This window comes from Vigna unguiculata, chromosome 9, assembly GCF_037176805.1.
Source record: "Vigna unguiculata cultivar grain cowpea cultivar isolate G323 ecotype 2 chromosome 9, ASM3717680v1, whole genome shotgun sequence".
Taxonomy (NCBI): Eukaryota; Viridiplantae; Streptophyta; class Magnoliopsida; order Fabales; family Fabaceae; genus Vigna; species Vigna unguiculata.
Window position 1 is genome coordinate 44,446,453 of NC_140800.1, and position 12,735 is coordinate 44,459,187.

A 12,735-nucleotide genomic window follows, 5' to 3' on the forward strand; every position below is an offset into this window, starting at 1 on the left:
AATTTAATAAATAATTAAATTGTAAAGGGTAAAATTGGAATTATGAAATGTGGACACAAAAGAGGAAATCCCCTTTATATATAGTTATAGATGAAATAATATATAAAGAACTACAAATAAATAATAGTTTTTTTTATTCGACCGTTTGATTTGTAACACTTATTTTCAACTAATTTAAAATACCAAAAATATATATAAATATTTTTAAAATTATAAAAAAAATTAAATCAACAAATTATTAAAAAATTACATAATTATGATATCTTATTTTGAATAAAACTATGTAAAAGTAACAATTAATCATTATCGGGTTCAAAATACGAAAAAATATATTTTGTTTCTTCTATACATTATTTTCTTAATTATTTTTTGGAAAAAATAAATACCCAAAGTTCGGTCTTTTGTAAATCTTACTTTATTTTATGATTTTTCATAAACTTTTAAGATTAATTAAGGTGACAATTCCAAATTATATTTTTTCATATTTCTTTTATTTTCGTTGTTCCGTCTCGATTTAAATAGCAAGAACCGTCTAAACTCCGGGCACCGACATCAGCCAAATCATTTTCAATGTCAAAAAGGTGTGAACATGGTCACGAGTAAGTCATGCAAGACACTCCCTCTGTATATACCTTCATTATTCACTAAGTTGTAGTAGCAATATGCATATTTTACTTTGTGAAGTTTAAATATTTATATTTTTATATCTTATATTTTGTATCTATAAATATAACTTTTTGTATGATACATATAAAAAAGTTGTTATTCATTTTCGTTTATTTATTTTCTTCTATTCTTTATTGGTAGGTTTATTTTATAACAATTATATTAGGTTTGTTGAAAACTACATCAAATAAATATATGAAGATTAAACATATGAAAAATTGTCTAAATTACTACAAATTTATAGAAGTTAACCATCATTTTGCATTGACCGTAAAAGCATTGTTAATCTAGTTTCAATAGATGCTTGAAATACCTTTTCATCTCACACATAACTATAATCTTTCTCATCATATGTTGTATTAATTTAAACAATGACAATAAATGAATTTAAAATAAAAATATAATCAATTAAAAATATTTAATTAGTTTTAAAAAAAATCACCCTTTTAACAACAAGTACAAATAATTAATTTTCACACTTTCAAGCAAAAAATCATTTATACACTTAATAAAGAAACGAGAATCAATGTTAAAAACAAACATAAGAACTAGCTTAGAAATTAAAGAGTGAAATAGAAGAATGACAAAATAAAGGAAATAAGGTATAGGGATTTATGGATGAAGTAAAAGAATGATAAAACAAAAGATAATAAGAAAATATTGCCAGATTTAGTGATTAATATATATATATATATATATATATATATATATTATTTTTTTTTACGGTTGATATGAACTAATCTGTCGTATTATTCGCATCTGTATGCAAGATAAACTCACATGAACCAAAAAGTTAAAAGACTTCCTATACTTCTTCGAGTTAGATGATGGACTAACGAACCGATCCAGATAATTCAGCTCTCGTTGTCATCTTTAATAATTTACTATTAATATTATTATACTTTTATAAACAAAAAAGTTACAATTTATTTAGACTCTTGTAATTTATTTTTCATACAATATTTTTATATTTTAAGTTTAAACGGTTGTGATATAATTAATTTTTTATATCTCTCAAACAACAATTTTATCTTGAAACACAAAAAAATTATTAAATAGAATAATAAAAAGTAATATAAGACATATCCCATTTAAAAAGAATACTAATTAGTAGCTTTACTTAGTTAGAGAATGAAGAATTTTGTTGTTGAGTGATTACTGGAGAATACATGAGAAGTAATAAGAAGTTATGAAATTGATAGATTCCGTGGCATTCACGTGGGGATAAAGTTTGTGGTGTTAAGTAAATGGATGGAAGAGGGGAAATGTGAGAAAAAGAAAGAAAGGTTGAGAAAAAATAGGATGGCACCATCATCATCATCATCTGATTCTGATCCTTTCTTTCTGAGTATTGACTAACTATTGAGTATGGGAATTGGAAACCAACCCAAGAAAAATTGTGGCCCGGCGCTACTTATCCACGCCAGAGCCAGAAATCAGAAGAAATTTACAAAACCAAACAACTCCCAGCACCAGCACGTTCCCTCCCTTTTCCTCCACGTGGCACGCCACCATCCATCGTCTCAATTCTCTCTCTCCCTCGTTTATTTTACTTCCACTAACATACACCATTACACATCTCGCATTTCCCAATCCAAATTTCGTTTCGTCTATGGCTTCTGTTGCTATTATTCGTCAGAGAAAAAGGAGATAGATAGAAAGAAAGAAAGATTGTGATAAAATAGGTGGCACTAGGATAGGGGAATTGGTTCCTTCCCCAACATCAATTGATTATTACTGTTTTCTAATCCAAATTTCAGGGTGGGGAATAATAGGTTTGGGAGGCATGCTAATTTGGCAAAAGCGGTAAATGCTGGTGGAACTGCATTTCCATTCCAATTTCGAACTTCTTGTTGCATTCGCGTTTGCGCCTCAAACGCTAACTCTGCAGTGCCCGCAGCATCTGATTCTCTCCCATTCGCTCTCTCCACCATGTCCACGCCTATTTAATCGCTGCACGATGCCAATTCCCAAGAGGCACCTCACCTTTTCTCTCTCCAATTTCTCTCCTCAACTCGCACCTCTTTTGTCTCCTCGCCTTCGCTTCGCTTCTGGAATCTGCGCCCAACGCCCTCACTCCGTCGCCAACGCCACTTCACCAGGTTCGTTGCTTCCTTCCTTTTTTTTTTTTTTCCCTTTTCTTCTGTTTTGTTTTTCTTTCTTGTGCTCTAAGTTTTTTTTTTAATTCTACAAAACTTAGGTAGAACTCGTTTCGTATTGTTTCCTGACTGAATTGAAATGGACGTGCAATTTGTTGACATTTATTGTAAACCTTGATTAACGACACCAAAACTATGGTTTTAATTGTCCTTTTCAATTCTCCTGTGCTGTTGACTTGCATACATGGTTAAGCAGTTCGTTTGTTGTGAATCATAGAGGTAGTAGCTACAGCATTAGGTGTGAAATATGGATTGGAGGGGAATATTCGATACTACTAGCATCTAGCATCTTAGAGGATTACTCTTGTTAATTCGGAAGTTAAATTTATAGGTGTTTCTCGGAGCCTAGCTTGGGGAATTCCTAGAGTTGGAACATAGCCTCGTGCATTGTACCTACGCTATAATTCTTTCACAAATCACATTCAAGGTAAGATGTTTGAGTTGTTTTTCAGGGAAGGGATTATAGTTCTTTTCCACGCTTCGTTCAATTAGTTTTTAAACAAATGTATTTAGAAAATATTGGAACTCATTCTACCAAGCTATTTCTTCTGAAAATAGGCAACGCTATAGGTTTATTATTATTAATCGCTTGGGTTTTTGAGTTTACTTAAAGTGTTTCCTGATCATTTTCATTCTATTGTTCTCTGTGCTGTCTTAAATCTACCAGGAGTTAATCCGTTGCATGCTCAATATTCAATGGATGGAAACCATGAAATTGGTGTACATGATTCAGGATTGGTGGGTTCGCCTGGCAGTGATGGCAGAAAACAGCCACGTGTATGGTCATCTCCTGAACATGGATTTAAAACTGAAATAAGCAAGCATATATTCTGTAATCGATCACTGAATATGAAGAACATCGTTGCTGTGGGATTTGACATGGATTATACTCTGGCACAGTACAAGCCTGAAACTTTTGAGTCTCTTGCTTATCAAGGCACAATTAAAAAGTTGGTTTATGATTTGGGATACCCTCGTGAGGTAATCTGTTTGTTTTTTTTCATGCATTAATCATGATATAAGGGCCTTTGCTGATAAGAAAAAAAATCATGACGTTAAGGGTTGGTGTGATAGGTGTTTTTTATGTAGTTTACTAACTTCGTCCAACTTGACATTGTTAAAGAGTAATCTTTGCTGGTATGATGACACTTACCCATTCTGTTATATTTGACTAATTTTTTTTTTTTTTATATTTTGCAGTTACTAAATTGGTGTTTTAACTGGAAGTACATGGTCAGAGGCTTGGTTCTTGACAAAAAAAGAGGCAACATATTGAAGGTATAGACTAGAGAAATGTTTTCTCACCAATTCCCCCGTTCAAATAGTATATTAACAGATTGCCTTGACTTCTTTCTTTTTGACATTTTTTCTGTTTGATTGTTGGATGAATGTATTCAGATGGATCGCCACAAGTATGTGAAAGTAGCCTATCATGGATTTAGAGAGTTGTCAAAAGAAGATAAAGTTGGAACCTATGGAAATACTTTAATACGTGATTCCTTTGATGAACCGGATTATGCTCTAATTGATACTCTCTTTTCACTTGCGGAGGCCTACTTGTTTGCTCAATTGGTTGATTTCAAGGATTGCAATCCTGGCAAGATTCAAGAGGGTGTTGAGTAAGTCTTATTTTTGAGATTTTTAAATGCTTTCTTATACCAACGAAATACAAGGACTTAAGGCAATTTTTGTTCATTCAAACACGAGGCAATTTTTTTATAGTTTTTTAAAAGGAACTTAGTATGTTATCATTTATGATTGATACTATACTAGGCTTCTTTATGTGTGTGGTGTGGACATACTTAGAAAACAACACCGTTACATTTGACATCAGTTGAGTCCTACAGAGGCATAAAAGCTTAAAGTAGCCCGCTGCAATTTGAACAATAATCTAACCTTACCATTACCTAGTAGGCAGGTGAAGTAAGAGTAGTGCTATAATCGGTATAAGGCCATTAACGTCTATTTTTCCCTTCAAATATTGGAAATTCATATTTGAGGTTGAGCCTTGGTGCAAAAATAAAGTTGTATCTTGGTGACCGAGTGGTGATAGTTTCAAACTCAAAGCCAATCTCTTTATGTGAGCCAGAGTAAGTCTCTCCCATATTTTTGCAAAGTGAGGAGCTTTCTTAAATTTGAGTCCTTTTTTTTTTGAAAATTTATTATAATTGGGTTTATTAATGGAGTAATGGATGATCATTCTATCTATGTGTTTAGAAACCATCAGCCAGCCAGTAAATAGCTACTTGTGAGTACATCATGATACATATATCATATTTGTTGTTCTTCCAGCTATGCTCGCATGTACAGAGATGTTCGAGCTGCAGTTGATTTGTGTCACCGTGATGGAACATTGAAGCAAATGGTTGCTAAAGAACCGAAAAGGTATGAATATAAAGTTGCTAACCTGTCAAAGTGAGAAATAGACAAAGAATTATTATGCTAGCAATGAGATACTAGACTTTTGCTGCACTACCTGTTTGTTTCTGAAGTCGTGTTCTTAAATTCATGTACTACGAATGAATTGTTAATAAAATTCTTTACTTTTTCATTTTTCTGTTAAATTTTATCCATCAGGTATATTAATGAAGACTCCTCAATAGTGCCCATGCTTGAAATGCTCAGAGACTCTGGTCGTGCAACATTTTTAGTGACAAATAGGTAATCAAACTATTCTTTGTTTATTAATGATTGATGCAACAATTAATTTATGTCTGAAGATATTGTAGCATTGTTTTTCTGTAAACTAACGCATGGTGCCATGTGGGAAAGTCATATGCAGTGACACTAGTAATTGGTATGTGTTGCAAGATTATACTATATATATGGGTTGAAAAGTGTTCTAAAATATAGTAAAAGAATTTAATAGAAAATACTTTAAAAGGGTTTTTAAAAAAAACACTAGTTGGTTTCCATCTATATGGAAATTTTATCTAAGATTTTTCACTTTCACGTGTGATTTGCAGTTTATGGGACTATACAAACATTGTCATGAATTTCCTTTGTGGATCCAGCATGGAAGATGTCAGCAACAATTTTTTCTGGCTTCAATACTTTGATGTTGTAATAACTGGCAGGTCATGTTCTTCTCCTATGACATGTACTTTGTTTATATATGTTTGGCTTTATTATTTCGCACTGACGTGAATTTCCCCATATATTATAGTCCTTTGATTTGCGTACTGCACAAATAATGTTTGGGGGAACCAGGGACCTTGCTGATTTTACTTTTGTCCTGGTGCTGTTAATTGAATAGCATTTGGAATTTGTTTTCACCAAACTACACTACATGTCTTCCTCTCTTTTGGTGAACTATATGCATTACTCATTTTATGAACTGGCTAAATATTCATTTTTAAACAGTGTTTCACTTTTACAATGTTTTCAATATGAAAAGTTAACTTTTCGGTGCCTTACAGCAACCAAATATATTGAAATTTTTAGATTTCTGTGCTAACCTATTCAAGTTCATAATCCTACAGTGCAAAGCCGGGTTTTTTTCATGAAGAAAACCGTGCCAACCTATTTGAGGTTGTGCCTGAGACGGGAATGCTTCTCAATACAGATAATGGCTCTCCCATGCCCCAGGTTAGCACAATTGAATAGCATTTTATTCTTTTGTCAGATCATGTGTAAACCCCTTTATATCTTTTTACTCAAAGGTGGGTAATACCTCAGCAAGGTTGTTCACAGAAGCAAGGAATCATGCCTGTCCAGTTTTTCAGGTATAATCGTTATCGTGCCTAAAATAAAAGATAAACGATCATTTGTTTATATGTTTATGTAAACAATTTAAGTTAAAGTTGTTTCTAGTGGTCGGGTCTTTATCTAATAAATGTTTTGACGATCAGAATTTCAGAATCATGTACTGATTGTAAATATCTGTTGTAGGGAGGCAATGTTGCTCATCTTCATAAACTGCTTTCCATTGAATCTAGTTCGCAGGTAATAATTTTTTGGTTATGCCTACACACATTTTTAACACACACAAATGGTGGTAAGTTGCATCATGGTTTTCTGGTTTAAGTAGCTGGTTATTTTAAAGCAGATGTTGATTTATGATTCAGGCAGGTACTTGATGATTGTCACTAACTGAAGCTTCCTGTAAAAAATTAAATGCTTTATATGCAGGTTCTCTACGTTGGGGATCATATTTATGGAGATATATTACGCAGCAAAAAGGTTCTTGGTATATCCATCAATCCTTTTAACTATTCTGTTATAAAGATTTTCCATTTTTAATCGATCTACCTAAAATTTTGGAGATAAATGTGGTTATGATTGTAGGAGGGGAAATAATAATAACTGGTAATGTAATTGAGAAGGGGACATTGATGTTTGTTTGTTTATGTGTAGATACCCAATGTTTAGTCCTCCTTATGATATTCTCTTTTATTTGTGGATCTTACTTTAAGTTACTTAAATTTGATTTTGATGCGATGTGTTTAATGAGCAGGATGGAGAACAATGCTAGTAGTCCCAGAACTTGAGAAGGAAGTTAAACTCCTCTGGGATTCTAGGGATACCCGCAAGGTGCTTATTATTATTGTTGTCTTTGGGATTAATTTTACTTTTATGTCGATGCTTTAATGCATAAAAATTAAAATTAGAGAAAATTATTGTAAGTGATGTATAAATGAATTTGATTGGACTTTTGGCATTATAAACAAGGATTGCATTTGCGTACTTTTCGCAGGAACTTCAATTCTTGAGGAGTGAGCGTGACCGCATCGAGGATGAAATACATCATTTGAAGTGGTCTCTCAAGTAAGTATAACTCTAGATATCTCATATAGGTCTCTCCTTATTGTTGGTTTATTTTCTTAGAGAGTGGTGCACTATTTTTCAGATTCAAGAATCCAGATGCTGATTCCAAGCAGAGGTTATCTTCAGAACTTGATACATTGGAGGTTTGAGCCTTACAACCATTCCCATTCCATGAATGGAACCCCAATTTCACATATTTGATAAGAGACTTTTTTATTTTATTTTATTGGCAGCTTGAAAGAGAGAGAGTGAGATTAAGGCATCAAGAAGCTCAAAGAAAATTACATCAAAGGGTAGGAAGTTCTCCTGTAGTGTTTTTTATTATCTCTTAGTTCCCTTTTTTTTTATTAGTCTGTCCGGAACAATTGCAATATATCCAATTTACGCATTATACAATGTTGGTAATTTGCATTAAATGATTGCAGTTTCACGAGCCATGGGGTCAGCTTATGAAAACTGGTTATCAGAATTCTCGCTTTGCTCATCAGGTAAAGTGTGACTTTCTTCGATGGTTTGATTTTTCTTCATAAATCAAGATAGTCGTATGACCTCACTGAATGAGGATTCTTCCTATGAACTTGCGTGGTGCAGGTTGAGAGATTTGCTTGCCTGTATACTAGTCAAGTATCTAACCTGGGCTTGTACTCTCCAGACAAGTATTACAGACCTAGTGAAGATTTCATGCAGCATGAATTTGGCATTGTGGCTTACGAGTCACCAGACACTGAAGTCCAGGAATTTGGGGTAGTTTGAGTTCAATATTCCGGTTCTCATCTCCCTTCTGTTTCATTGGTCATAGCTCTGGTTAGCAATTCAAAGTGCTACATAATATTTTAAACTTATACTACACGGGGATAAAGAAAATACCATATTTTAGCATTGTATATTTGTTTCCTCAGCCTCTCAACAAAAAGTAAGTGGTACCTCTACGCAGATGGAATTTACACATTTACACTAATTTAGTTTCATCAATTTTTTGGCATATGCCAATTTTTAGTTGGGCCTTCTGTTGTGGGCCTTGAAAAAAAGTTTCATCGATTTTTTTTTCGCTGGATTGAGTTTCGTCATTTTGTTATGAATGGAGTTTCATCCTTTAATATACATAAAAATATTTAATTTTTATGACTGGGCATATTTTACTTTAGTCTTTTATACATAAAAGCAAAGTTTCTATAAGTATGGAGATTAAATGAGTAATTAAATTCTGGCATAATAATTTATTGTTTTATTATTAAAGCTTTTTCAATTTTCCCTCGCTCTTTTTGGAGGATTCAATTTGGTTCTACTTATTTTAAAATAACTCAATACACTCCATCCATCAAAATTGTTTAGGTTACCTAATGACGAGACTATACTTTCTAAGGTGTTGATATCATCATTTATTTTGTATCGAGTCAGAGTAATTTTGGATTCATATATTAAGTTGTTAAACGTAATTTTAGAGTGCACTTATATCTTATATTCATTTTTAAAATATTTAGATCTCCAGTTATTTCTATTTGAACCTTTGTGTTCAAACTACTCAAAATCTGTGAGGGCACAAAGTTGAGAGAGTTTAATTTATTGTAAATTTTGCAAAATAAATTTATTGGTGTAATTATGCCACCGATCACTCACACACTCATTATAAATAAGATTTCTAAATTTCTTTGGATATTTTAGGCCCTAGTAAAGAGTATAAAAAGTAAAGTTATGACTTTTCATATCAAAATATCTCGGTCAAGCTATAACCTTAAATCACTATCAGCTCTGTTCTCTCTCAATTAGGACTTAATTGAAAAAATCTATGTTAAATAAATTTCCAATTATGGTAATAAATCATATGTTTATGTCCAATTTTAGTATTGAATTTTTGTTTTTTAACCCTATTCAAAATGATACTTTATAACACGTTTTCTTATATTTCTTAAAATAATCTATGGAGAGACTCTTGTGCAGTTGACAATGTGAACTCATACTGAGAGAGAGAAGGGTTCTTTCTGTATACGTCAAAGAATTTAACTATTTGATTTTAAATAATTTAATTTTTGAAAAGCTGTTTTCACTTTCCATTTTCCTAAAGACATCCTTTGTAATTAGAATTATTTGACTGAGTGCGAAGGGAAGATTAACAGCTCTATGAACATGTGCTGGAATGGATCCCTTCCCATTGGCCAAAGAAAAACAATATCTATGTATCGTTACTTTAGAATATTTTAGTAAGATAATATAAAAAAATTGATGCGTGGCTTTTTTTTCATCTATATCTTATCAATTTGATTTCCTTTTATTATTTTGATGGGGCAAATTCCTGCACACGTACTCGTGACATGTTACAACAGAGGAAGTTAATAAAAATATCATTGGATTACATAATGAGATGGAACAAAAACAAAAACATTGCATGACTTGTCATTTGATGGGAATATATAAGAAAAGAGACATCCAACAATAAAAAAGGTGGTGGAATAATAGAACTTATCTCATCTCTTATAACTGAATCTTTTATCAACAAATCTCTGATGTCAAACTATCATCTCAGACCAGAATATAACAGGCTGGAGAATTGGACCCCATGCATGTGTCTCTGCTAATACCTTATGTGATTTGAACTTACAAAAAGGTTCTTAGATCCTCTTTGCAGAAAGAAGAAAAAAAAAAAAACAGAGTTAAGAAAATTATTTAAGCAACAAAGCAAAGTTCAGCGATAGCTCCAATCCAAGGCATATTCTATTATGAAGACATTCTATCGCAATTAACCAATAACGTTCCCACTACCATCACAATTATCTATGGGTATAAAGATATCTGAAAGCTTCTCTGCTTGCTGCCGAACATTTATACGCTTTTCTGCTTATTTTCCTTTTGTCGGAGATTATTCAATTTGGTTGTTCCTCACGTTTTCAGTTTATTTACATCTCGAATAAAACCTATTTCATCAATGTTACATATTAAATAAAACGATTAGATTCATTTGTGTGTTACATATTTTGAGTATATGAATATTGGTTTCCGTAATGATTTAATATATAGATGGGTATTTCAGTATCTTATATTGACTATACATGTCGAAGAGTGTTCGTGTCCTGTTTAGTATTTGTGTATGCTACATAGGTCATCGATGTAACATCTTATCCATTATCTTAGCTCTCAAGTCAACCATGTAATATGAAACATATGCACTATTTACGTGAGTTGATCGAAGGTCTCTGTTGCTTATTTTAAATGGAAAGACTTTGGAAACATAAAGGTTGATATAAACATAATGTGAAGTTAAGCAAATGAAATTAAATCCAGCTTGGTGCAAACGTTAACGTTATGAGAGAGTTAATGGGTGAGTGTGGAATTTTTCTTTTGTGTTTTTCACTTTATGGCTTCTCTTGTCGATCAATAATTTATTCCTCCAAAAACTTGGTGACTGCGAAAGGAATTGATTGAAACTTGTTTGGAGTAGCAATGCTGGTGTAACATCTACAATAAGACGACCAAGAGTATATATCCAGAATATATATACACGTTCAAGTTGTGAAGAAGGGACCTCACCAAGAAAATACAGCACTAGTTGTAAAGAAAGAACAATTGAATGCCCCATTGATTTGCTTATAGTGGAAACAAACATGCATGGTTGATAAGGATTCCGAGTTTATTCAAACGATATCTCTCAGGATATATCCTCTTCTTCCTCCTCTTCCTCTCACTCCAATTTTAAGGGTCTGTTTCAACAAATCATCACTACTGCAAAAAGGAATATTGAAATGTGAAGCCTATGAATTCAAGATAGCAGACAACACTCTCTTCCATCGCTACACTATTTTCTCAATTCTAATTTTATATTTTACTATTAAAGGACTTGTATATAATAAAAGGGTGATGTCAAAATACTTTTTTTTTCCTAATTATATGTGCTCTCTTCTTTGTCTGCTTACATGAGTTGAAAACACTATATTCTTAGTTGTCACAGACAATTAGAATCCTACATCGACTATGAATAAAGTTAATTTATAATATATACGTGAATGCAAATCTCACCTTATAAGTCGACTTTGAAAGATTAAACTAGACTCAAAGTCACTTCTTGACATGGTAACACGACCAAGATTTAGAGTCTATCCTAAATAAGTTTTGGATTTATTGTTCCACTCGCTATTGAGTTTATTGGATCATATCCCACACTCCAGATATATATGTTTTAGTGTAAAGAGAGTGTGTTGAAAATCTTACATCAAATAGAGACAATGTGTAAAACTTTGAAGTCCACTTCTTGATGTGGACTAATGAGAGGAGTGGAATAATGCACACTGTGTTTTAGCATAAGAGATAGAAGGTAATATGTACCGTGGAAACTTTTAGATTCTAGTTAATAATCTTGCTTATCTTGGCGCTGATTATGTCTGTAAAATGCTTTTAGCAGTAGATGATAGGACAAAATTAAGGTAGTTTAATTAGTGTAGTTTGACTAAACAATAATAATACTTGTTTTTTGCTGTCTGAGAATTAGATCCATTGTCTATGCAGAAGAAGTACCCTAGCTGAGAATTCAAGGGTGAGTTCCTTTGACCAAAGCTTTCAAAGCATCTAGGTTTTGGAATCTGAGCATGGATACCAATCTGTGGTTGGTTAGAAATGAATGCAGTGGCCCCCAATGGCAACTTGAATCGGTAGTGGAGTGATCATAAAGCTTCTGAAACAGAAAGGGAAGCTCTTGAGAGATAAATTCGGGTCAGGGATATGCGTGGATGATAAGAATTCTGAATGTATCAGCATCAGCATCAGCACCAGCATCACCTCACCCTTTGCTATGGATCAAATAAAGTAGAAATGTTTCTTGGTGGAGCTCTCTTCTATTTTCCTTATTTTGAACAACCTATGTCATTCATCATATATACCATTTCAATAAACAACTAATCTTGACATTAATCTTCAATAATAAACATTGCCTTCAAGGTTCAAATTCAGCCACCGATTCAAGTTACATATATATTTTGTTCCAGGAGAACTTCAAAAAAGCATATCCATCGTTCCTTTTTTTTCTGTCATGTCGCTTTCATTCAGTGTAAAACAAACCATTTATTACGGAGGCACTTTTGGTTGTTCACCTTGTAAGATTAGATTTGAGATTGCATTATATTTGTTAATGTAAAACAGATGGAAAGTGTCATATGTC

The 12,735-nt window shown here is 32.7% G+C and overlaps 1 protein-coding gene across 2 annotated transcripts; it reads left to right on the top strand.

The window, feature by feature from the left end:
- Positions 1 to 1,920: 1,920 nt before the first annotated feature.
- Positions 1,921 to 8,714, top strand: LOC114164304 (HAD-superfamily hydrolase, subfamily IG, 5'-nucleotidase). 2 transcript variants are annotated; one of them, XM_028048916.2, is made up of 18 exons: positions 2,657 to 2,768; positions 3,157 to 3,252; positions 3,493 to 3,806; positions 4,026 to 4,103; positions 4,224 to 4,444; positions 5,118 to 5,210; positions 5,403 to 5,486; positions 5,792 to 5,902; positions 6,308 to 6,413; positions 6,488 to 6,550; positions 6,717 to 6,770; positions 6,957 to 7,014; positions 7,282 to 7,358; positions 7,522 to 7,592; positions 7,675 to 7,735; positions 7,826 to 7,885; positions 8,018 to 8,080; positions 8,184 to 8,714. In XM_028048916.2, exons 3-18 carry the CDS (start codon positions 3,522 to 3,524, stop codon positions 8,343 to 8,345), a joined length of 1,647 nt encoding a protein of 548 aa, XP_027904717.1. In that variant the 5' UTR covers positions 2,657 to 2,768; positions 3,157 to 3,252; positions 3,493 to 3,521; the 3' UTR covers positions 8,346 to 8,714. The 2 variants fall into 2 exon arrangements, with proteins under 2 accessions (XP_027904716.2, XP_027904717.1); XM_028048915.2 differs by lacking the exon at positions 3,157 to 3,252 and having other exon boundaries at positions 1,921 to 2,768.
- The last annotated feature ends 4,021 nt before the right edge of the window (positions 8,715 to 12,735 follow it).

What these genes read in the sequence shown, in the direction of transcription:
- LOC114164304 (XM_028048915.2), top strand. Translation starts at nt 2,477, where the DNA reads ATGCTGGTGGAACTGCATTTCCATTCCAATTTCGAACTTCTTGTTGCA. An exon ending in AAAGAGGCAACATATTGAAG is followed by an intron (nt 4,104 to 4,223) that starts GTATAGACTAGA and finishes GAATGTATTCAG; the next exon opens with ATGGATCGCCACAAGTATGT. An exon ending in CATTTGAAGTGGTCTCTCAA is followed by an intron (nt 7,593 to 7,674) that starts GTAAGTATAACT and finishes ACTATTTTTCAG; the next exon opens with ATTCAAGAATCCAGATGCTG.